This window comes from Capra hircus, chromosome 6 (genome assembly GCF_001704415.2).
Source record: "Capra hircus breed San Clemente chromosome 6, ASM170441v1, whole genome shotgun sequence".
NCBI lineage: Eukaryota > Metazoa > Chordata > Mammalia > Artiodactyla > Bovidae > Capra > Capra hircus.
Genome location: NC_030813.1, coordinates 88,709,820 through 88,736,845, shown reverse-complemented (window position 1 = coordinate 88,736,845; position 27,026 = coordinate 88,709,820). Strand labels below are relative to the sequence as shown.

The following is a 27,026-nucleotide window of genomic DNA, read 5'->3' as shown; positions in this document are numbered from 1 at the left end:
GATACTGGCTTTTGGTAGTGAACTAATTTCTTTAAGGTGATAGATTGTCTTATTCTTCTTGTAACCTTGAAGCCCAGTAGATAGTGTCTACCACATGCTTATAAATATTTGGAGAGTAAATAAATATTGGTTTTAAACTATTCTTGTCTTCAAATCATAGAATATTTTTACTTCAAGAGTTTTAGAACTAAAATATTTTACTGTATTTTGCTTGGGATTTTTAAAATAATGTATTAAAAGTAAAACAGTATCCCAGAAACTGAAAGGTGGTAAGATCCCACCTACCAAGAAAGGATGTGATCCAAAAAAAAGTATAATGTACATTTCTTTTCCCGTTTTCGGCCAAGACTTCCCCTCAGCCTCCCTCTCTGTCTTCATCTCTGTCTGTCACACGGCTATTGAACTAATTAAAATTGTAACACCAGAGTTCATTCTCATTGTTAGTCGCTCAGTCATGTCCGACTCTTTGCGACCCCATGGACTGGGACTCACCAGGTTCCATCATCCATGCTCTCATATAAAAAGCCAGATAATTCCATCTTCACATGCGGTCTTACTTATTTCTGGCTGCACCGGGTCTTCGTTGCTGTTGCGGGCATCTCCAGTTGCAGCACTTGGGCTCCTCTTGTGGTTTGTGGGCTTCACTTGTTACAGCAAACAGACTCTGGAGCACTCAGGCTCTCTAGCTGTGGGTGCCTGGGCTTAGTTGCCCCAGGGCATGTGGGATCTTAGTTCCCCAACCAGAGATCAGATTTTCATCCCTTCCTTTGGAAGGCAGATTCCCAAACACTAGACCACCAAGGGAAGTCCTTGCATGCATCTTATATGATAGTATACAAACAAATTCTTAACTAATTTAAAATAATGATCCCTGAGTCATGTTCTTTAAGAGAAAAGGAATTATCAGGTGAGTTAGTTATATATATAAAAGGGCAGAGAGGCAAGGTTTTTAAACACTACTATTTTAAAAAATTCTAATTTAATATTTAATCTGTTGTGAATAAATAATTTACTTATTCATTGAAGCATAATTGGCTCATTCTATTTATTGAGAGTTATACTGTTTTTCTTTTAGAAGTACTCTTTAGTTTAGACTTGTAGGAAATTTATATCTACCTTTGCTGAATCTGAGTAATTTTGTGTTAGGTGGGTTTTGCTTTTTGGAATTCCAACAGGCTTTTCTGTTTCCTCACACAACTAAACATACCTTAGCAAGTGTCCATATTTGTGGATAATCATTTGAAGGCTTCTAGAAGAATACAGGAAAACATGAATTTTTAGTATCATCCTTTCAGTTACATATTGGTTAATAAAAACAAGAATGTAAGTCAGACACCTAAAGGCACTCACAATAAATCTTTCTTAACTCCTTGGGCTAGATTAGACACCCCTATCAATGTGTCTTTATGATACCCTGTTAGAGCACTTATGACATCATGTTATAATATTCTTACTTGGTTTCTACATAGTCAATATATGTGGGTGGGAACCCATTTGTCTTATTTGCTATTAGTAGTTGCATTTACACAGTGTATGTCTGCATGGATGTGATGACTGATATTTATGATTTATCTTAATTTATTTTTCTAACCATTAAACAGGTCAAAGAAAGTATCTGTTCCATCAACTGTGATATCCAGAGTGATTGGAAGAGGAGGCTGTAATATTAATGCGATTCGGGAGTTCACTGGTGCACACATAGATATTGATAAGCAGAAAGACAAGACGGGAGACCGGATAATAACTATAAGGCAAAATTTTGTCTCTTATTTTTTTTTCCCTTTTTATTTATTGCACTAGAGCTTAAAAATTATAGATAAGCATGTGAGTTTTCAATGGAACTTTGTATTTAATAGCATACTTTTAAATGAAAATTTGATTCGTGTTGGAGAAAATAACTCTTAAAATTTGTTTTTCTAATTTATATGTTCGTATGAAGTATTTCAAAGGACTTTAAAAGAATTTTTCTTTTTTGTATGTATGACAAAGATTTGAATAATTTTCCTTATATAAACATTTAATAAGGCATTCTTAAAACTTATTCTGAGAATTTTTAAGAAGGAATGGATTTCTAACACATTTTAGTAGTTTTCCATCTTTCTCTTAAATTAGCATTTGAGATTTATTATTCTCAGATTGTATACTTAGAGTATGAGCTCAGTAATAGGTTTAAATCTAAAGTAGATATTTGTTTTAAATTGAATGTTTGAGTATTTCTAAGCTGCAATAGCCTTAAAGATGATATTGTAAGAAGTCATAAATTTGGTTGTGATAGACTGGTGCCCTTCATAATAATATAGGGGCTGATAGTTTAATAACTTGCCTCAACAGGAAGAAGGCAATTAATTCACTCTGTTTTATATTTATCCTCCTCTTCTATCTTTTTTATGCCTCTTCTGGCGTAGGTGTGGTCACACTTGCCTTATCCAGAGAAGAGGGAAAGCAGAAACCCTTTATGAGTAATTTCCACCTCGGGGTTTCCATAATGTTTTCCTATCAGTCACATATATTCCTAAACATTGAAGACTGGATTTTGACCTTATGGCCATTGTTGACATTATCAGGATTCTTCTCTCATTTTGAGACATCTGTCCAAAATAGTTACAATAATCACTCTACTTATAAAGAAACCAGTAGTAAACATGCTGTAAATAGAGTCATTTTACATGCCTGAATTTAAAATAAAAGACTGTTTTCTTACTCAGTGATATTATTGTTCTTGCTTAATTGTACTGTTTTTAATATTGATCAGTTGTTTAACTTAATGGTAACAATATGGATTATGTAGGGTTTTAAGTGCAGTGATTTTTCGATTTAGAATATATTTCACAGTAGGAAAATGATTGCTTAGCCTGAGGAAACAATAGTGAAATTAAATTTTTTGAAAAGAAGTAATTTGTTTCTCCTCTGAAAGATAGAGTGGTGTGTTGGACAGTTTATTGCTTTGCTTGCAAAATACCTCAAAAATAGAAAACTTGCTGCTTCAGCTTTTTATCTGTATATATGTGCATACATATGCAGTGTACACACAAATGAATTTAGGCCTTATATATCTTAAAAAGGGGAAATTGGACCTAATTTTTTTTTTTTTTGGTTAACTTGTAGGGGTGGCACTGAATCAACAAGACAGGCAACCCAGTTGATCAATGCTCTGATCAAGGATCCAGACAAAGAAATTGATGAACTCATTCCAAAGAATCGTTTGAAAAGCTCCTCAGCAAATTCCAAAATAGGGTCATCAGCACCTACCACCACTGCTGCTAACAGTTCCTTAATGGGAATTAAAATGACGACTGTAGCTCTGTCATCAACATCTCAAACTGCCACAGCACTTACTGTGCCTGCTATTTCTTCTGCATCTACTCACAAAACCATTAAGAATCCAGTGAATAATGTGAGGCCTGGTTTTCCAGTTTCTCTTCCATTAGCATATCCTCCTCCACAGTTTGCACATGCTTTGCTTGCTGCTCAGACTTTCCAGCAGATCCGTCCACCAAGGTTGCCCATGACCCACTTTGGAGGTACTTTTCCACCAGCTCAATCCACTTGGGGTCCTTTTCCTGTCAGGCCTTTGAGCCCTGCCAGAGCTACTAACTCGCCTAAGCCTCACATGGTGCCTCGCCATAGCAATCAGAATAGCAGTGGTTCTCAGGTGAATTCAGCAGGTTCTTTAACTTCAAGTCCAACAACTACAACCAGTTCATCAGCTTCAACGGTGCCTGGTACATCTACAAATGGCAGTCCGAGTTCACCTTCTGTTAGAAGGCAGCTTTTTGTCACAGTTGTGAAGACATCCAATGCCACCACCACAACAGTCACAACCACAGCAAGCAACAACAGCACTGCACCCACAAATGCCACATATCCTATGCCTACTGCCAAAGAACACTACCCAGTATCATCCCCATCTTCCCCGTCACCACCAGCCCAGCCAGGAGGAGTTTCTAGAAACAGCCCTTTGGATTGTGGAACAGCATCTCCAAATAAAGGGGCATCTTCCTCTGAACCGGAAGCAGGTAGTCCGCCAGTAGTAGAAACAACAAACAGTAGACCTCCAAACAGCAGCAGTTCTTCTGGGAGTTCATCAGTTCATTCTACTCAGCAACAGCCTCCGGGATCTGCTTCTCAGGAGCCAAGACCACCTCTTCAGCAGTCTCAGGTTCCTCCCCCGGAAGTCAGAATGACTGCTCCTCCTTTAGCAACCACAAGTTCTGCTCCAGTGGCGGTGCCTTCTACTGCCCCAGTGACTTACCCTATGCCTCAGACACAAATGGGATGCTCCCAGCCTCCTCCTAAAGTGGAACCACCTGCTATTAGACCACCCCCTCATGGCACAACTGCCCCTCACAAGAATCCAGCTCCAGTGCAGAATTCATCTGTTGCAGTCCTCAGTGTCAATCATATTAAAAGACCTCACAGTGTTCCCTCCTCTGTCCAGCTACCTTCGACCTTAAGTACACAAAGTGCTTGTCAAAATTCAGTACATCCAGCAAATAAACCTATTGCTCCCAATTTCAGTGCCCCCTTACCATTTGGGCCCTTTAGCACGTTGTTTGAAAATAGCCCAACTTCTGCTCATGCCTTCTGGGGAGGATCTGTTGTTTCATCTCAGTCAACACCAGAATCTATGCTATCAGGAAAATCCTCGTATTTGCCAAATTCAGATCCCTTACATCCATCTGATACTTCTAAAGCTCCAGGTTTCAGACCACCATTACAGAGACCCGCTCCAAGTCCCTCAGGTAAGATTGTATTTTCTGACATTTCTTCACCTGCTCATTTATGCAGATGATGCAAAACTCTGGTGATTTTCTAGTGCTTTTACTCTGAGTAGGCCAGATGGACAAACTGTTTTACTAAATCAGATGCTGTTGTGAGTATTGTGTATTTAGCATGGCATTATTATTTTTTTAATCTTTTTAGAAACTGCAATGGATTTTACCTTAAATTTACTGTAAGTAAATTTCTTCATCAGATATATTTTTCTCTTTCAGAATAAAAAAACAAAGTCTCTTATATTATTTTACTTCCAGTTTACAGTCAACTCTACCTTCAATCTGCAACACCCCCACCTCTGATATCCACAAATCTGATCTTTTTCAATGAGTTTGTTTGTTTTAAATTCTACATATAAATGAAAATATAAACTTTGTCTTTCTTTGTCTGACTTGTTTTATGTAGTTTGATGCCCTCATGGCACATTCATTTTATCAGAAATGGCAGAATTTCCTTCTCTTTTAATATATATATGGCTGAATAATATCCCACTGCGTGTGTTTATATGCCACACACACACACACAGTGGAATATTCAGCCATATTTTTTTAAAAAAGTGTATGTGTGCCACAACTTCTTTTCTATTCATCCATGAATGAATACTTAGGTTTTTTTCTATGTCTTAGCTATTATAAATAATGCTGTTATGAACATGGGAGTGTATGTATATTTTCAAGTTAATATTTTTGTTTCTTCTGAATATATTTCCAGAAGTGGAATTTCAGGATCGTTGTGGTAGTTCCATTTTCAGTTCTTAAGATCCTCCATCCTGTTTTCCATAGTGTCTGTAGGCTGATCGTGTTTCAAGTACTTACTTAATGAGCAGATATAGCTGGTAGCTGCCATATTGCACAGTGCAGATGTTGAACACATCTGTTAACATAAAAAGTTCTGTTGGGCAGTGCTGATATTTAAAGAAGATCTAAAGATCTGGTTTTGAGTGGTTGCTTTTTCTTTTTTAACTTTTTACTTTGAAATATTTTTTATGGAAGAGTTCTTCTATAATTACCCCAACTTCCCCTTTTTATTAAAACTAAGAAATTAATATTGGAATAGTATAATTAACTAGACTAGAGACTTTATTCATACTCCACAATTTTCCAATAATGTTCTTTTTCTATTTCCATGCTCTACTGATGTCTAAAAATATTATCTACGCCTTTTCAGAAAGGTTGCCAACTTGATGTGTGTTATTGAAGAGATGACATTCTGGGACTAATGGGAACTGATTGTTATGTTTACCTATTAGCACATAAATGTAATGAACATGATCAGTAAATATTTCTTTGCCAGGAGTTGACTGAAACATTTTTTGTGAATTTTCAAAAGCAGTTTCTCTTGAGTACTAAAACAGTAGAATCAATATAATTTTTTGTAAAGCTTCATATGCTAATACATTGTAATGCTTTTTTTAAAAAAATTTATTGGAATATATTTGATTTACAGTGTTGTGTTAGTTTCAAGTGTACAACAAAATGAATTGGTTATATACGTACATATGTCCACTCTTTTTAAGATTGTTTCCCCATATAGGCCATTACAGAGGAGTAGGTAGAGCTCCCTGTGTTGTACACTAGGTTCTTATTATTTATTTTATGTACAGTAGTGTATATATGTCAATCCTAATCTCCCAGTTTATCCCCAACCCCCTGGTACCCGTAAGTTTTATTGTCTACATATGTACAGAGCTACATCTATAACTTCATTTTTGTTTTGTAGATAAGTTTTTTTTTATTTATACTCTTTTTTTGGATTCCATTTACAAACTGTATCATATATCTGTCTTTCTCTGTCTGACTTCACTCAGTATGACAATTCTAGGTCCATCCATGTTATGACAAATGGCATTATTTCATTCGTTTTTATGTCCGAGTAATATTTCATTGTACATACATACCGCATCTTCTTTATCCATCCTCTGTTGATGCACATTTGATTGCTTACATGTCCTGGCTATTGTAAATAGTGCTGCAGTGAACATTGAAGTGAATGTATCTTTTCAAATTATGGTACATGCCCAGGAGTGGGATTGCTGGGTCATATAGTGTGTTAATCGCTCAGTCGTGTCCAACTGTTTGCAACCCCATGGACTGTAGCCTGCCAGGTTCCTCTGTCCATGGCATTTTCCAGGCAAGAATACTAGAGAAGCTTGCCATTTCCTTCTCCAGGAGATCTTCCCGACCTAGGGATCCAACCCAGGTCTCCCACATTGCAGGCAGATTCTTTTACCTCTGAGCCACCAGGGATCATATGGTAGCTCTGTTTTTAGTTTTCTAAGGAACCTCCATACTGTTCTCCATAGTGGCTCTCTGAATTTACATTCTTACCGATAGTGTAAGAGGGTACCCTTTTCTCCACACTCCCTCCACTGTTTATTGTTTATGGGCTTTTTGATGGTGGCCATTCTGACCAGTATAAGGTGATACCTCGTGTAGTTCTGATTTGCGTTTCTCTAATAATTAGTGATGTTGAACATCTTTTCATATGCTTTTTAGCCATCTGTATGTCTGCTTGAAGAAATGTCTATTTAGATCTTTTGCCCATTTTTTTTGACAGAGTGTTTGTTTCTATTGAGTTGCATGGGCTATTTACATATTTTGGAGGTGAATAAGAAATGCTTTTTTAATTTAATTTTTGTAAAGTTGGAATTTAGTGAAAACACTTCACTTTTCAAAAAATGTAAAATCTAGGTAATATGTTAAGTTCAGTTCAGTTGCTTAGTCGTATCTGACTGCGACCCCATGACTGCAGACGCCAGGCCTCCTTGTCCATCACCAACTCCCAGAGTTTAACCAAACTCATGTCCATTGAGTTGGTGATGCCATCCAACCATCTCATCCTCTGTCATCCCCTTTTCCTGCCTTCAACCTTTTCCAGCATCAGGGTCTTTTCAAATGAATCAGCTCTTCACATCAGGTGGCCAAAGTATTGGAGTTTCAGCTTCAACATCAGTCCTTCCAATGAACACCCAGGACTGATCTCCTTTAGGATGGACTGGTTGGATCTCCTTGCAGTCCAAGGGACTCTCAAGAGTATTTTCCAACCCCACAGTTCAAAAACATCAATTCTTCAGTGCTCAGCTTTCTTCACAGTCCACAGTCCATACATGACTACTGGATAAACCATAGCCTTGACGAGACAGGTCTTTGTTGACAAAGTAATGTCTCTGCTTTTTAATAAGCTGTCTAGGTTGGTCATAACTTTCCTTCCAAGGAGTAAGTGTCTTTCAATTTCATGGCTGCAGTCACCATCTGCAGTGATTTTGGAGCCCCAAAAGATAGCCACTGTTTCCACTGTTTCCCCATCTATTTCCACTGTTTCCCCATCTATTTCCCATGAAGTGATGGGACTGGCTGCCATGATCTTTGTTTTCTGAATGTTGAGCTTTAAGCCAACTTTTTCTCTCTCCTCTTTCACTTTCACCAAGAGGCTCTTTAGTTCTTTCTTCTTCACTTACTGCCATAAGGGAGGTATCATCTGCATATCTGAGGTTATTGATATTTCTCCTGGCAATCTTGATTCCGGCTTGGGTTTCATCCAGTCTAGCATTTCTCATGATGTACTCTGCATATAAGTTAAATAAGCAGAGTGACAATATACAGCCTTGACGTACTCCTTTTCCTGTTTGGAACCAGTCTGTTGTTCCATGTCCCGTTCTAACTGTTGCTTCCTGACCTGCATACAGATTTCTCAAAAGGCAGGTCAGGTAGTCTGGTATTCCCATCTCTTTCAGAATTCCCCACAGTGTATTGTGATCCACACACTCAAAGGCTTTGTCATAGTCAATAAAGCAGAAATAGATGTTTTTCTGGAACTCTCTTTGGCAATTTGACCTCTGGTTCCTCTGCCTTTTCTAAAACCAGCTTGAATATCTGAAAGTTGATGGTTCACATATTGCTGAGGCCTGGCTTGGAAAATTTTGAGCATTGCTTTTCTAGCATGTGAGAAGAGTGCAGTCGTGCGGTAGTTTGAGCATTCTTTAGCAGTGCCTTTCTTTGGGATTGAAATGAAAACTGACCTTTTCCAGCCCTGTGGCCACTGCTGAGTTTTCCAAATTTACTGGCATATTGAGTGCAGCACTTTCATAGCATCATCTTTTAGGATTTGAAATAGCTTGACTGGAATTCCATCACCTCCATTAGCTTTGTTCATAGTGATGCTTCCTAAGGCCCACTTACTTCACATTCCAGGATACCTGGCTCTACCTGAGTGATCACACCATCGTGATTATCTGAGTCATGAAAATCTTTTTTGTATAGTTCTCCTGTGTTGCCACCTCTTCTTAGTATCTTTTGCTTCTGTTAGGTCCCTACCGTTACTGTCCTTTATTGAGCCCATCTTTGCATGAAATGTCCCCTTGGTATCTCTAATTTTCTTGAAGAGATCTCTAGTCTTTCCCATTCTATTGTTTTCCTCTATTTCCTTGCACTGATCACTGTGCTTTATTATCTCTCCTTGCTGTTCTTTGGAACCCTGCCTTCAAATGGGTATATCTTTCCTTTTCTCCTTTGCTTTTCACTTCTTTTCATAGTTATTGTGAGGCCTCCTCAGATAGCCGTTTTCTTTTTTGCGTTCCTTTTTCTTGGGAATGGTCTTGATCCCTGTCTCCTGTACAGTGTCAGTGAACCTCTGTCTATAGTTCATTAGGCACTCTATCTAGTCCCTTAAATCTGTTTCTCACTTCCGCTGTATAATCCTAAGGGATTTGATTTAGCTCATACCTGAATGGTCTAGTGGTTTTCTCTACTTTCTTCAATTTCAGTCTGAATTTGGCAATAAGGAGTTCATGATCTGAGCCACAACCAGCTCCCGGTCTTGTTTTTGCTGACTGTATAGAGCTTCTCCATCTTTGGCTGCAAAGAATATAATCAATCTGATTTCACTGTTGGCCATCTTGTGATGTCCATGTGTAGAATCTTCTCTTGTGTTGTTGGAAGAGGGTGTTTGCTGACCAGTGCGTTCTCTTGGCAAAACTGTATTCGCCTTTGCCCTGCTTCATCCTGTACTCCAAGGCCAAATTTGCCCGTTACTTCAGGTTTCTCTTGACTTCCTACTTTTGCATTCCAGTCCCCTGTAATGAAAAGGACATATCTTTTGGGTGTTAGTTCTAGAAGGTCTTGTAGGTCTTCATAGAACCGTTCAACTTCAGCTTCTTCAGCGTTACTGGTTGGGGCATATACTGTAAGGTTTGCCTTGGAAACGAACAGAGATTATTCTGTCGTTTTTGAGATTGCATCCAAGTACTGCATTTTGGATTCATTTGTTAACACTATGATGGCTACTCCCTTTCTTCTAAGGGATTCTTGTCCACAGTCATAGATATAATGGTCATCTGATTTAAATTCACCCATTCCAGTCCATTTTAGTTCGCTGATTCCTAGCATGTCGACGTTCACTCTTGCCATTACCTGTTAGACGGCTTCCAATTTGCCTTGATTCATGGACCTAACATTCCAGGTTCCTATGCAGTATTGCTCTTTACAGCATCGGATCCTGCTTCTATCACAGTTACATCCACAACTGGGTGTTGTTTTTGCTTTGGCTCCATCTCTTCATTCTTTCTGGAGTTATTTTTCCACTAATCTCCAGCAGCATATTGGACACCTACTGATCTGGAGAGTTCATCTTTCAGTGTCCTATCTTTTGCCTTTTCATACCGCTCATGGGGTTTTCAAGGTAGAATACTGAAGTGCTTTGCCGTTCCCTTCTCCAGTGGACCGCATTTTGTCAGAAATATGTTAAGAAAGACTAAAATTTGGAGAAGAAAATGGCAATCCACTCCAATACTCTTGCTTAGGAAATCCCTGAACAGAGGAGCCTGGTAAGCTGCAGTCCATGGGGTCGCAAGAGTCAGACATGACTTAGTGACTAAACCACCCGCCACCACAAAGTGAATATATGCCTAAAGAGAACATGTAAAAGGATATTTGCCATATACTAGCTAGTTTTGGGGGGGCGGTGGGGGTGGGAATTAACCAGGAAGTCTTGGGATTTTCCATCAACTTCCATTTTATATTTATTTATAATGACCATTATTTTTACTAATACTGTAAAACAATGAAAATGAAATGAATAAAATTACTAAATGTTAAAAAAAATACTAAAATTAAGATTTAGAGAAAAAGGAAATACTTTTTTTTTGGAAAAGTATAGGAAAAGGACACAGTCATAGGGAGGTGAAGTTTTCAGGGGTGTACAGTGATTAGAGCCAAAGTTAGCCATGAAGTTTAACTTGAGAGTCTGTCAGAGGGAAGTATTAGATTCAGGTCAACACAGGCATGTTTGCCTTCACGGCTATACCACTATTTTTACACCCTAGAAAAGGAAAATTAATTCAGTAATAGCACCCAATATGTAGAACCATCATGCCAGATATATCCTTTATGCCTATACATTGTATTTTCTCTCCTTTTGATGCAGCCATCAAGGTTCACATATTGCTTTTGGCTATTATGTCTCTTTGATCTCCTCCAGTCAAAAACATCTCACCACCTTTTGTTCTTCTCGACATTGAATCCTTTGAAGAATGTCCTACATTTCAGATTTGCCTGTTTTCTCAATCCATGGTTACATTCTGGTTAAACATTTCTAGCAGGAACATCAGATAGGTAATGTTTGAATCTCACACTACATTATATCAGGAGGCACTCAGTGACAGACTGTCCCTCAATTAGCTATGGAAGGCATGGTCACTTTAGTTAAGGTGCTGATCATCAGGTCTCTTTGTTACAAGAGTATATCTACAGTCCTTTTTTTCTGTAGCTTTTTTATTTCGTTTTTTGAGGGTGTTTTTTTTTTAAGTAGCTCTCTTAAGTTCACAGCGAAATTAAGAGAAAAGTACAGCGATTTCCCATACCATCTGCCTCCATACAGGCATAGCCTCTGTTATTACCAACATCCCACTCTAGAGTAGTACTTTTGTTACAGTTGATGAACGTACATTCACAGATCCTTATCAAAGTCTATAGTTTACTTGAGGGTTCACTCTTGTAATGCTGTACATTCTGTGAATTTGAACAAAAGTCTAGTGATGTGTATTCACCATCAATTCTATCATCCAGAGTATTTTCAGTATATTAAATATCCTCTGTGATTTGCCTACTCATCCCTCCCTCCCCTTAAATGTTTTTTAAAATATTTATTTTTAATTGATTGAATTCTATAAGTATTTTAAAGATAAAATTTGATACAACTCCTTGCCCACCAAACCTATGTAAATTCTAGTGTTATAGTAAATCTCCATGTATTCTATAATAAATAAGAATCTGTCAATTAAAATTAAATATAAAATATTTTTCATGGTAATTTCCTTTTTATGGCTATCTTTATAAAATAAAGGGGGAGGTATTGAGTCAATGGACTGGAAAAAGTAAGCAAGGAGAAATTTTTTTAATAATCCAAAATATATTTGCATTTTTTAGGCTCCTCTTGGTATTTTAGGTTTTACTAGTTATATATCTTAAGGGTAACTATTGTAAATTATGATTTATCTTCTACGTTGTAGGTATTGTCAATATGGATTCGCCATATGGTTCTGTAACACCTTCCTCTACACACTTGGGAAACTTTGCCTCAAACCTTTCAGGAGGTCAAATGTATGGACCTGGGGCACCCCTTGGAGGAGCACCCACAGCTGCTAACTTTAACAGACAACATTTTTCCCCACTTAGTTTGTTGACTCCATGTTCATCAGCATCAAATGGTGAGTAATATACAGTAATTCTACAGGAAGAGTTTGCCTTTATGTTCCCTTAAAAAAAAGTGTTAAAGTTCTTCAAAGTTTGGAATTTTTAAGTTTTTAATCTCTTAATAATTTAAAAACTATGCCTGGAGAAGGGAATGGCAGCCCACTCCAGTATTCTTGCCTGGAGAATCCCATGGACAGAGGAACCTGGTGGGCTTCAGTCCATGGGGTCACAAGGAATGGAATGGGACTGAAGTGACTTCAGTTTGGTTCAGTTCAGTCCCTCAGTCCTGTCCAATTCTTTGCAACCCCATGAATCACAGCATACCAGGCCTCCCTGTCCATCACCAAGTCCTGGAGTTCACTCAAACTCATGTCCATTGAGTCGGTGATGCCATCCAGCCATCTCATCCACTGTTGTCCCCTTCTCCTCCTTCCCCCAATCCCTCCCAGCATCAGTCTTTTCCAATGAGTCAACTCTTCACATGAGGTGGCCAAAGTATTGAAGGAGTTTCAGCTTTAGCATCAGCGCTTCCAATGAACACCCAGGACTGATCTCATTTAGCATGGACTGGTTGGATCTCCTTGCATGCAGTCCAAGGGGCTCTCAAGAGTCTTCTCCAATGCCACAGTTCAAAAGCATCAGTTCTTCAGTGCTCAGCTTTCTTCACAGTCCAACTCTCACATCCATACATGACCACTGGAAAAACCATAGCCTTGACTAGACGGACCTTTGTTGGCAAAGGTCTCACTTTTTAATATGCTATCTAGGTTGGTCATAACTTTCCTTCCAAGGAGTAAGCGTCTTTTAATTTCATGGCTGCAGTCACCATCTGCAGTGATTTTGGAGCCCCAAAAAATAAAGTCTGACTATTTCCACTGTTTCCCCATCTATTTGCCATGAAGTGATGGGACCAGATGCCATGATCTTCGTTTTCTGAATGTTGAGCGTTGAGCCAACTTTTTCACTCTCCTCTTTCACTTTCATCAAGAGGCTTTTGAGTTCCTCTTCACTTTCTGCCATAAGGGTGTTGTCATCTGCATATCTGAGGTTATTGATATTTCTCCCAGCAGTCTTGATTCCAGCTTGTGCTTCTCCCAGCCCAGCGTTTCTCATGATGTACTCTGCATAGAAGTTAAATAAGCAGGGTGACAATATACAGCCTTGATGTACTCCTTTTCCTATTTGGAACCAGTCTGTTGTTCCATGTCCAGTTCTAACTGTTGCTTCCTGACCTGCATACAGATTTCTCAAGAGGCAGGTCAGGTGGTCTGGTATTCCCATCTCTCTCAGAATTTTCCACAGTTTATTGTGATCCACACAGTCAAAGGCTTTGGCATAATCAGTAAAGCAGAAATAGATGTTTTCCTGGAACTCTCTTTCTTTTTCGACAATCCAGTGGATGTTGGCAGTTTGATATCTGGTTCCTCTGCCTTTTCTAAATCCAGCTTGAACATCTGGAAGTTCATGGTTCACGTATTGCTGAAGCCTGGCTTGGACGATTTTGAGCATTGCTTTACTAGTGTGTGAGATGAGTGCAATTGTGTGGTAGTTTGAGCATTCTTTTTCATTGCCTTTCTTTGGGATTGGAATGAAAACTGACCTTTTCCAGGCCTATGGCCACTGCTGAGTTTTCCAAATTTGCTGGCATACTAGCATGCAATAAACCATAATTAAAAAGAATATGGAAATCAGTATATATGCACATGTACCTATATGTATGTGTGTATATATATATATGGAAAGATTGAAGGCAAAAGGAGAAGAGTATATATTATACACCAGAAACTAACAAAAAGTTGTAAATCCTATACCTCAATAAATAAATAAATAATATTCCTGGCAATCTGAAATTAGGAGGAATTTAAATAGAGTCTCCAGGCTTTTAAAGTATTAGAATCAACTTCAGTTCTATCAAAGCTAGAATATTGTATTTTTGAGGTTTATTTCTAAGATGGATCATTTTTTGAGAATCGACAGTCTTGTGTTGTCACCTGTTGATTTACATTTACTTTTAGATTTGAGAATGTAGCTTCCAAGAAGAAGGATCTGTAGCCTTATAGTATAAGGCTACTTTTTTGTCTACTTCAATTCTCATCTGCTATATAAACAGAGAATTCAACTCTCATTAAGAGAATTCTGTAATAAGGGTAGTAGGTTTTTTTGTATTTGTCGTTATTTATTTAGTGAGGATAAAGACATCAAATTACTTTCACTTTGAGGAAATTTTAATAAGAATCCTTTTTTTTTTAAGTTTTAACAATTTCTTCTAACAACATTAGATATCAGTTAAATAGAGACTGGTTAACTGAGTGAAAGAATTAAAAAAAATTCATATTTGAGAGATTTGCATGTCTGCCAGTGAAAGCATGAATATATATAGTGAATTTACACATTGTATAGTTTTTCTTGTGTTTGTCAAATAACAAAACTGTCACATGGAATATTACATATCCTTGTACAGGTGTCCCTAAGTTAAAATACGTGGTTTAAGAAAGAATAAATAAGTGACTATGACAAAAACATGCCAGAAATAATGTAATAAGTATGCAAATAAAGTACCAAGATAAAAGGAGAGAAGTTCACAGCAATTCCTATTGAGGATACTTTACCTATCTTTGAAAAAGCTGAAGAAAGTTTCTTAATCATAATTGAGATAAAGTGAATATAGTATAACATAGCTATTTGCCTGGTTTATCTAAACAAACTATTAATAGAACATTGAAAGTAAATATAACTATAAGGAGTAATTGATTATGACATTTTAGTCTTAACTATCTGGCTTATAATTAAAAAGTTATAGCCTCATTTAAAGCTGTATTCAATACAATATAAATTTGTGTACTGGAGGATATTTATTTATTTAGTTCATTATAAGGAAGATCAGTGGGGCTTCCCAGGTGGCACTAGTGGTGAAGAACCCACCTGCCAATGCAAAAGGCATAAGACATGCAGGTTGGATCCCTGAGTCAGGAAGATCCCCTGGAGGAGGTGATGGCATCCCACTCCAGTATTCTTGCCTGGAGAATCCAATGGTCAGAGAAGTCTGGCGGGCTACAATCCATGGGGTCACAAAGAGTCAGACACAACTAAGAACACACACACACACACAGTTGTCCTAAAACATTTTTATAGATCTTTTCTGCTTTTGAATCATGAACCACTTAAGGTAAATGTGTTGTGTTTCATTTTTATGGTAAACATTTGCATTTGTTTATATCTCTAGGGTCCCTTAAGATAGCATAAAGGACCGTTGTGTATTTCCCCCACGCCCATTCACTACTTGTTAACATGTTGCCACATTCCTCCCGTTCAGTGTTGTATATCTGTGTGTGTGTGTGTGAGAGGAGAGAGAGAAAGTGTGTGTGTGTAGCGTATGTGTAGGAATTGTAAGGGTTTCTTACTGTATCATTTTACAGTTAGTTGCAGATACAAACTGATTTCCCCTAAATACCCCAGATTATAATATTTTAGAATCACAAGAACTTTCTCTTCCAAAACTACAATGCAGTTAGCAACTTCTGCAAATTTTAGTTTGATACATTGTTATTATCTAATATATAGTCCATACTCATATTTCACCAGTTGTCCTAATAATGCCTTTATTATCTCCTCTTTTTCAAGATTAAAATCAGTGTCACAGATTGCATTTAATTCCTATGTCTTTTTAGTTTCAAATAACCTGGAACTGTTTCCTTAGATTTTATGAATCTTTCAAAGAAAGCTTTTTTTTTTTTTAAGGTTACAGATCAGTTGTTTGGTAAAATGGTTCAATTTGATTTTCTGATATTTCTTAATTTTTAAATTCAAGTTATATATTTTTGACAGGAACATTCCTATTAGTGTTGCAGCCTTCTCACTGTATTACATTAGAAAATATAAAATGTCAGTTTGTGCTGTTAATTTTGATCACTTGGTTTCATAGGTTTCTACACTTTCAAATTGTCATTTTTCCCTTTGTAAAGTAATCTGTGGGCACTTACGTTGAAACTGCTTTTATTCCTCATCAGACTCAGGCAGAATGTAAGGAAATAGGGAAGAAGTAGAACTTATCTCTGTAGAAATAATAGTTTTTTTTTGTAACCATGTTAATATTCACAAATTTAAAACAGAATCAACCTTGATGAAGGGAAAAACACTAAAATTGAATATAAATAGAAACAAGTAAACCTATCTGCATTTTAAATTACTAACATAAACCTACTAAATGAAAAAGAAACAATCTAAAAAGTCTTGAAGACATTAGTATTTTGTAAAGACAAATAGACTACAGACAAAATCTTCACTTCTACTTAGGACATTTGTATTTTACGTTATGGATGAGCAATTTTAAACCTATGCGGGTTATATTATAGGGCTGAGCAAATGAATAAATAAGAATACTGAAAATGATGTAATCCAGGGCTCTGATAGTAGGAAGAGAAGAATGTAGAGTAAGGCAAGGAAGAATGCTATGAAATTTATTGGAATTAAAGGATCAATATGAACTGATGATTTTAAAATGATGTTATGTTTTGGATTGAATCACATAAAGTTGCCATTTTCCCCCCAGAACTATCTACTGAAAAGGGCCTAGAAGCAATGGATCTTCAGTAGCAGTAAGCACATTCAGCATCCAGATCTGTCTGTTAATGTTTTAATCCACTAAAAGAAACTAGGGCTTGTTGGGGAAATAGCTGGTTTGAGAGCTGGAGCAGGAAGAGTATAAGAGAAGTTTGCAAAAAGTCTTGTAGTGTCAGAAAGTAATTAAGTGTTTAGATGATTGGACATATCAGAGGAATGTAGCATATAGCCTGAAGGAGCTCCCACTAGCCAAATTCAGGACAATTTAACCATCAAAATGAATAATGTCAGCTTGCTGGTAAAATAAGAATCCATGGAGTATGTAATGTTTATAAATAAAATTTTACAGTGCAGACAGGGGACTTACAATGTCATTACAGTATAATGACAACTCATAAATGTAAAAGGAATTACAATTTGAGTCATCATTTTGCAACTATTAGACTGGTTGATTCAGCCAAGATTCTCAGACTTTTCCCTTTATTACTGAACTTTTAACTAGTTTGCATTTCATCACCTACCCAGGTTCGATCCCTGGGTTGAGAAGATCCCCTGGAGAAGGGAATGGCAACCCACTCCAGTATTCTTGCCTGGAGAATTCCATGGACAGAGGAGCCTGGCAGGCTATAGTCCATGGGGTCACAAAGGGTTGGACACAACTGAGCGACTAACAGTACTACTACTACTAATATAAATCTTAATACTTTTTAATGACCATTTAGTTTGTTTTACCTGACTTCTGATTCTTCTTTATGTTATCTGTTCACATAAATGTCATTTCATGGTTTGTTTATTTATGGTAGTCTTTTAAAATTTTCTTTTTCATATTTATCTATATATTTTTCATAAAAATTGCCATTCTGGATGCTGTTGGAAAACGAACCCAAGAAGCATTACTTATTCTTCACAATGTATTTATCTGATTTTAGGTATTTGAACAGGTTTTATCAACATTTGTCCATGCATTCCACTTCTCTTTTTGCCTTCTCCTCTATAGGATGTCAGGACATGATAGTAGGACTCTGGCAAATTAAACTAGGATGTGGGGGACATGGGTCCCTTACTTCCAAATAAAAAATTAAAAAAAAAAAAAAAGAAAGCAGAGAACCTTCCTGAGGCTGCAAAACAACAGACTGGTGATACCCAAGATCCTTCTGCATACAGGCTAGGCAGAGATCCCCTGAGCCCTTATCCCACCCCAACTACTAAGATCTATCCTGTCAGTGCTCAACCAGTCCATGCCTTGAGTACTGATCACTGGTGCTCTGTGAGTTTCAGGCTTTGGCAAATTTAGTCAGTGGGTCACTTTGACAGTAGAATCTTATAAGGCTCTTTTGTATCTAAAAGCAGTAAAAATAATAATAATGACAGTTTCTTTAAGGAAAAAATTAATTTTATATCACGACTCAGTATGCATATACCTGTGTGTGACTGAAATATATCTGTAAAACAATACTTACATCCTTACAGTATATGCTCATGATGCTGTTTTCTATTCTGTTTTCTTTAACCTTCAAAAAAAATTTTTGTTACTCATAACTAACCGCAGTCATCTCATGATCTACTGTAGTTCAGTTAACACTGAACTGAGGCGTGATAGTGCAGTGCAGTTTTCCTGCAGGAGCACTTTTTCCATTTGTAAGTCACATTGCTCTTCCAATTTGAATTTAGAAATAAGTGGATTTACTGAAGCTTAAGTTTTGGGGTATCTCATTTGCAAGGGGCCCTGTCAAGGTCCTGTTCTAAGTTTTGTACTTGTATTTTTTTTTTTCTAAAACAGATTCCCAAGATTGTATTCCAACAAAACCTATAAAATCTGTTTTTTCTCTATAAGTTAGCATATTTAATAACATGACTCTGAATTAGATTTTTCTTGTTTATTCTAATTAAAGAAATTATGATAATTAGGGATAAGAAGAAAAATTATAATTAGGCTCTTTTCGTAGCAAGGACTGTAGACCTGGGAATCTCAAGGAAAGTGGTGCTTACCTCAAGGCTTATGCAGGGTGATCTTTGAAACCATCGAAATTTTGAGACAGCTATTATCTCTCTCACTTTAGAGGATCTACGGTTTCTCACTCATAGTCTGTTTCTTGTCAGTCCTCTACTACTGACTCTCTTTACATATAGGCTTCTTCATAATCTCATCTTGTATGTAGCCCTCAAAGATTCAGTTCATAAACCAGTTTTTCTGTTTTCAAATAAATTGTAGCTATGCACTATGGAGGTAACTGTTTGACTTTTTAAGCTTCATGTTCCTCTTACAGTTTAAATATGCTTTATATTTAGACTTTCATAAGAAAAGTATGGTTGGTTTTGGTTTTCCTTCTTCACTATGGTGGCTTCCCTGGTGACTCAGTTGGTAAGCAATCCTCCTGCAGTGCAGGAGATCCAGATTCCATCCCTGGGTGGGGAAGATCCCCTGGAGAAGGAAATGGCAACCCACTCCAGTATTCTTGCCTGGGAAATCCTATGGACAGAGGAGCCTGGTGGAATACAGTCCGTGAGTCACAAAGAGTCAGACACTACTGAGCATCTGAGCATGTATAAAAAACAGTGAAAGAGCTTGAAATATATCCTAAGTTCTACTCCAAAGAAGGTGGTGGTGGTTGTTTTGGGCTTCCCTTGTGGTCCAACTGGTAAGGAATCTGACTGCAATGCAGGAGACCTGGGTTCGACCCTTGGTTGGGAAGATTCCCCTGGAGAAGGGAAAGGCTACCCACTCCAGTATTCTGGCCTGGAGAAATCCATGAACTGTATGTATAGTCCATGGGGTCACAAAGAGTCGGACACGACTGAGCGACTTTCTTCACTATAGTGTATAAAGAGACTAAGTCACTAATGAATATTCCCCAATTGCGTGTATTAAGAACTAGCCTTATTTTGATAAGTAAAGCTTAAATTGCCACTTCTAAGAGTGTGTTCTGTGGAATATCCACAAGATACAGTTGGGTTATGAAACATAGCCTTCTGTTGGTATTTTATCAGCATATTAAAGTTCTGTGAAGTCCTGATTTAAAGAAACTGACTTACTTACTTTTTTTAACATACAACCAATGGACAAATATTCCCAAGGAAAATAGTTTGAAAATTGCCAATACAATCAGTGATTTTCCCCACCTTCATTTTGTTGTCATTGTTGTTTCTTTTTAATTTAAACATTGTCTTCTCATTGCTCTGGTGTTATATTTTACTTATGGTCAAGGGAAAATTAATTTAAATATTAATTAGTGTGCAGGCAGCATTCATATTTCACATTCTAATATCCCAAAACTAAATAGGAAAATTGTGAGCCAAATTAAAAAATGACTGCAAAGTCACAGAACTTTAACCAGATTTTAATATACATAATTTATTATTTAAGCATTATACTCATATTTCTAAACTTTTGTTTACAAAATTACAGGGTCTATAGAGACAGTGTATATTATTTCCCAATATCTTTTCTCTAGATTCTCCTGCACAGTCAGTATCCTCTGGAGTTCGTGCACCTTCTCCTGCCCCATCATCAGTACCTTTAGGGTCAGAAAAGCCCAGCAACGTCTCTCAGGATAGAAAAGTTCCAGTCCCTATTGGGACGGAACGTTCTGCACGTATCAGGCAAACTGGAACTTCAGCTCCATCTGTTATTGGGAGTAATTTGTCCACATCAGTAGGACATAGTGGCATCTGGTCCTTTGAGGGGATTGGTGGCAATCAAGGTATGGTATGCAATTCTGCTTATTGGAAGTTAAGTTTATACATTTAACTAAAATATTTAAATATTTAAATAATTTTAATTTTAAAAGCAGTATTTAATTATCATAGGCATTCTTTTAAGAAAATATGTGTTCATATCCCTTCATTTTGACTAATCAATTTATTTAAGAGTTTGGAACTTTTTTTGTTCACCTGTGATCTCTCACTGAGTTAATCATTGCTGAGTATAGTTTAATGCAAGCATATTATTTTCTTCATTTCATCATACTAAGGAGATATTACTATTTCCTTTGGGGCTCTTTAGTTTTATCTTAGTTTTTTTTGTTGTTGTTTTGTAACACAAAGTGTTTAGGTTACATTACGAGGCTATTATTTCACTACCTACAAACATGCAAATATTGTGGTAAAGATATACAAGTAGGTCATTATTCTGAAGGAATTCACAATACAATGTAGAAAATATTAGAAATATATAAAGGTTTTTTTTTTTTTGCTGTTTTCTGATTTTAAATATCTCCAATTATTTTTTTCTGCCTCCTCCTCTTCCCTCAGACAAAGTAGACTGGTGTAACCCTGGGATGGGAAATCCTATGATTCACAGGCCAATGTCTGATCCAGGAGTGTTTTCACAACATCAAGCAATGGAGCGAGAGAGTACAGGAATTGTAACTCCTTCTGGTACATTCCATCAGCATGTTCCTGCAGGATACATGGACTTTCCTAAAGTTGGGGTAATGGTGATTTAAAAGCATGTTCATTAGTTGTAAATGATTTTCTGATTATTAGCCTTATTTTACTTACCATGTATAAGCATTTGTGAAATGGTGCTGGAGCTTTGGCTTGAAATAATAGGTGAAAATCTAGCTAAAACATACTTATAAATCCTGATTTTGTCTGAGTTGTTTAGAGAAATGTTTTTTGACAAAAGTTTTTATATGCTAGGCTTATACTGTCTTCTGTCTAATGCTGGAAGAAATCATATATTGGAAAATAATTTTTAAATCACTTAGATAACTTACATGTTCCAAAATGAGGTGGTTTCAAATACAATTTTAGGGTATTGATTATACTGGGAAAAATAATAACCGGTGACTTGAGTGTGCATAATCTTTGTTTTCTTTTTTAAGGGTATGCCTTTTTCTGTGTATGGGAATGCAATGATTCCTCCAGTAGCACCACTTCCTGATGGTGCTGGAGGACCCATATTTAATGGCCCTCATGCTGCGGACCCCTCTTGGAATTCCCTGATAAAGATGGTTTCAAGCTCCACAGAAAATAATGGCCCTCAAACGGTAAGGCTGATCATTCCATGAACATTTATTTAATGATTATGAGCTGCCAAGGGGCTTCCCTGGTGGCTCAGACAGTAAAGAATCCACCTGCAGTGTGGGAGACCTGGGTTTGATCTCTGGGTTGGGAAGATCCTCTGCAGGAGGGCATGGCAACACACTCCAGTATTCTGACCTGGAGAATTCCATGAACAGAAGAGCCTAATGAGCTACAGTCCGTGGGGTCGCAGAGTGTCAGACACGACTGAGCGACTAAGCATAGCACATAGCTGCCAAGACAAATGTAATAGAGATAAATCATGGTTGTGAGAGAGTTTGGTGAATATGGGCAGTTGGGAAAATTGAGGGAAATTTATTATAGCTGAAATATACCAGAGGGATATGGAAAAGGGTACCAAAGGTAGTGGTTTGGGGCCAAAATTAGGAAAGACATAATATATTCCATTGAGTAGCAGGTGGTAGGTAAAAGATTTTAAGTTGTAAAGTTTTATAATTTTATGTATCAAAATTTACTAGTTGTGTGAAAAGGTCCATCTAGAGGTTATTTATTAAATGTATTATAAATGTCAAAATAGTATGTAACTGTGAAAATGCTTAGAGATGGTTGTATATTTTAACTTATTGTGGTGTATATTTAATACCTGATTTTCATTCCACAATCAACAACCTGTATGTACTCAGATAATGGTTTTTTAAAAATGATTGTTTCCCAGTATGTTGCCAATTGACTAAGAAACTTAGCTGGTTTAGTTCATAAATATTCCTTAGTGTTTAAGAGTTTTATTCTAATCAAGTATATGTTAAATACATATTTAATAAAACATATGCTTTATATCCATAGGTGTGGACTGGACCCTGGGCACCTCACATGAACAGTGTGCATATGAACCAGCTTGGCTGATGAGGATCAGCTTGTTAGCCTGCAGATTCCTTTTCATTCAGAGGAAATCACAAGTGGCCGAAAAAAAAATTTATGCTCCCAAATCATTCTACTGATGTGCTTGACTGAAGTGTGTAGGCTTTTTGCAGAAGAACTTACTAACTGACCTATTTTCTGTGAACATTTGTGACTGCCCATTCCCCATCATCATCCGTTTTACCTTAGTTAGCCTTTTTCTTATCATTTTTCTTTTTTTCTTTTCCCTCTTCCCCTTGGACATAACTTTCTGTTGAAGCTGTTCTTTGGCTGGTTGGTTTTAGTACTGTAAACTGCTTCTGAGCAAACACGGAAATTTAGCAAAATTATGTAAACTTGATCCTGAAGTTTTAGAATGGCAAATAAATGTACAATTGTTTACATAACAGAAAAGGCTAAGCAGAAAGTAAATTTCAATATGTCAGTATAGAGGCTCTACTTTACGTAGACTTAAATTAATGTGAGATATGTACCTTCATATTCAGAAATCTGGATGTTTCCTTCATACATTAAACTATTAATAAGTATAACTTTTCTGCTTGTGTAATTTAAGTATAAAGTAAAACAATGGGCATTATCAGTGAATGTTTCCCGACGCTGGCTTTTAAAATACCCATGCTGCTCTCCTTTTGAGTTTGTTTGCAGCAAGGCACATATAGAGTAAGAAATTTTAACACTTTTTCATGTCTTTTTATTACCTTGTCACACTTTTAAAAACTAATACACACTTCTCTCTTCACTCTTTTGTTTCTCTCCTCACCCTTGCCACTAATACCAGTAAAATTTTCTTTCTGATCGTGAAATAATTCTATAAAGATTTTTACTCTAATGGCTGCTACAGAGAGATGGAGAATCTGCATCATCACCTGTGGTTTCTTCTAACCATAAAACATTCAGTCTTTCTGAGAATTTAAAAAGCTACCACTGGTTCCCAGTCAGCATATACAAGTTCTTAATATACTGTTTATTATGAAACAATTCAGTGTACTATTTTATATTGGATAATATTGATTCTTAACATTGGCTTTGGAGTCATCAGGAGTCAACATAAAAATTCCAGTTTTCAATAATTTAGTTAAAGTTTTTATTTTCCATATTTTAAAGTCGTCTTAATTTCTACACTTGTTTGTATATTATCAGTGAAAGGGATCAACAGCTAACTTGGGGCAAGTAATAAAATAAATTTGGCGTTTGTCATTAAGACAACTTATGGTAGACATGAATACACAGGTTACAAAATAAAGCCTCCTGTTTAACCTGTTTATGTAAGACACAGGGCCACACTAAACTACTCAGTGGGATTTATCTATTCATTTCACTTGAAAATATAAACAGTAACATATTCCAAGAAGAATATGTGTCCTACCCTGTCTCATGTGATAACAATAAATTATATGGTTGAAATATAAAAGAAAGTAAGCATAAAAGTGAAGTAATGTCTTTAAAAAATAATAGACATAATTCCTCATTGGTGAAACATAAACATTAACTAAAATTCAGATAGATCACCCAGGTTAACAATATTAATATGGTTCCTTGACTGTTCAAGTAAATGAAATGATTTCTTTTACTCTGGGTGCCTAAGTAAAGAGTAAAAAGATTTCTCAAACATATCCAGAAATTTATAAACACATTTGTATCTTTTAATTTAGAAGGTGGTCTTAAAATATATAAATTTGTTTTTCTCCCTGTCTGTGATTGATACAACCATATTTAAAGGAAAAGCTAAATGATATCCTACAAATAAATGTAGCTATGACATAAAATTATTGCACTTTACTAAGTAAGGGGTATAATGCTATTTAACAGAGTATTTTATGTATGACTTTTGCCACTATCCTATAACTTTTTGCTTAGTTTCTTTTCTGTGTTTACTAGGGTTATTTTCTAATTAAAATAATCCTGCTAGATAACAGATACCACCCAGTATTTATCACAACACATGACTTGTGTTGACTCACAAAAGTGAGTTTCTTAAGATGGGGTGTCTTGCTAAAAAACAGAGAAAAACTGTTTTGGGGGTTTTTTTTTTTTTTGGTTTTTTTTTTTTTTTTTTACTTCAAAGCTATGGGACAGGGGAATATTGATTGGAATGCTCCTAATTTAGTTTTTGGGGCCAGGCTTGTTAAATATAATACCATGGTTTTAGAAGTCTGTACTGGGAACATTTTTCAGATACATTTTTTATATTTCAGATGTAATGCAGTGCACTTTTATTTGAATAATAAAAAAAATCATCTTTTGAGACCATGCAGGTCTTTTTTTTCCCCCTTTTTGGAAAGTATGTGGTATGTATAATTGCAGACTACATAAGGTATTTCTTTTCTCTTATTCTTTTTAAGAAGCAGCTTAACTCTTAGATGTAACAGTTAGGTTAGTTCACACTTTAAATCCCAAAAGAATTAATATCCAAATTATTGTGTAATCATTTAGAAATGATTTTGTGTACTGGTGCCAAAAGAATTCCCATGGTATGCTTTTTCAACATATATTTCAACATATACCAGTATATTCCAAAAAAGTGATTTTAGTATTTATGTGAAAGGTATTTTTACCTTCTGTTTCCTGTTACTACAAAGTTAAATCAATCTACTAGTAATTGAAAATTACTTTTTGGGGGGTAATTACTATACTTATCTTACAGTCATTTTTCTTCTCAGGAGAAGGGAGGTAAATAGTTTACTAATAGTTCCTGTCTTGTTTTTCATGAAAATATTATTATATTTTTCTATTGATTACAATGACCTAATTATACATTTCATAAATATTTGTGCACATTTTAAAAACACTTTTTAAAAACAATAAAAGTGTCAGATTAAACAGATAAATCTGGCATGACATTTAAAGAATGCTAGAACTTTCATATAACAAATTTTTAACTCAGGATTATTTCAGAATGATTCAAAATATCAAAGGAAAACCATTTCACTGTTTTTCATTACTAACATGGAGATTGAGTATACCAGTACTCTGTATTTTTACTTTAGATAAATGTATCTATTCAGATGTCTTTTAATATTAATGTTTGGGATATTTACATTATAATTTGTAAATTCTAGATGCGCCTGAATCTTTTTGGAAATATATATATATCCCAGATTAAGCAAGTCACAACACTCAGTTAACTGACAGTATTGTAAATTAACTGCTGTTAATTCCAAATGATTGGAATTTATGATGAGAGCATCATTAATGCTCTAATATTTAATCTACAGTGGTACACAGCTTGATTGCAAAAACACCATCACTTATATTTTGGATAAGTGAATACAGAGAAAAATGTGTTACTGTGGCTTTGACATAAATAAGAATTTCTTAATGTGACAGTAAAAATATAGGACTAATATTTGGGTCATTAGAGGTTTCATATTAGACTTCTACCTTGAAATCAGTTCACACTTTTGAAAAGTAAAAGTCAATATTGTATACTTAGTACTTAAAGTGAAGTGAAAGTGAAAGTGAAGTAGCTCAGTCGTGTCCGACTGACTGTCAATGATAATTCAAGATAATTTTTTTTAATGAGAAAAAAAGCTAATTCTACATTAGGTAACTTTGGTTTTAAAAAGCAGTGCATTATTAGGAAAAAGAAATGTAATTCCAAGGGATCACTTTAAGTTGCTCATGAAAATATCCTTTAAGGTTTCTTTGGTTAATACTTGAGAAGGTGTATTTGGGAAGAGAGAAATTTAAATGACTGTACATATAGACTGTCTATATATATATATAATAGACTATATTCACATTTTGACCTCCATTCCTGTGTTAAGCACAGTGATGAATAAGAATTTCAGAAATTTCTGACAGTAAATATATAGTCTTTGTTTTTCCGAAGCTTTAAATAAAATTAAGAAAAAAGTTAGCTATGTGATGTAGTATGAATAAAAAGACAGGAATAAGGTAATAACAAGTAGTTGAACTTTTTAGAAATGTTAAAAAATGTTTTAAAATGAACTTTTTAAACATAATATATTCATTTGCAAAGTATTAGGGTTGACATGATTTCAGCTGGTTTCCCCAATATTTGTATAGTCACTCTGTAGTATACTTTTCCACTCAAAATACTCAGGGTATCACAATGTTTGTTACCAGTACATACAT

General features: G+C 36.0%; 1 protein-coding gene across 5 annotated transcripts in view; it reads left to right on the top strand.

The window, feature by feature from the left end:
• Positions 1-24,284, top strand: part of ANKRD17 (ankyrin repeat domain 17) — a 168,121-nt gene extending 143,837 nt beyond the window's left edge. For 4 of the 5 annotated variants that reach the window (XM_018049565.1, XM_013964714.2, XM_018049563.1 and 1 more), the window contains 7 exons: positions 1,602-1,751; positions 3,106-4,742; positions 12,281-12,478; positions 20,477-20,725; positions 21,276-21,454; positions 21,851-22,015; positions 22,854-23,316. In XM_018049565.1, the coding sequence (XP_017905054.1) occupies positions 1,602-1,751; positions 3,106-4,742; positions 12,281-12,478; positions 20,477-20,725; positions 21,276-21,454; positions 21,851-22,015; positions 22,854-22,913 (2,638 nt within the window). In that variant the 3' untranslated portion in view covers positions 22,914-23,316. Of the gene's footprint in view, positions 1-1,601; positions 1,752-3,105; positions 4,743-12,280; positions 12,479-20,476; positions 20,726-21,275; positions 21,455-21,850; positions 22,016-22,853 lie in introns of all 5 variants that reach the window. The other variant, XM_013964713.2, reaches the window with a different exon arrangement.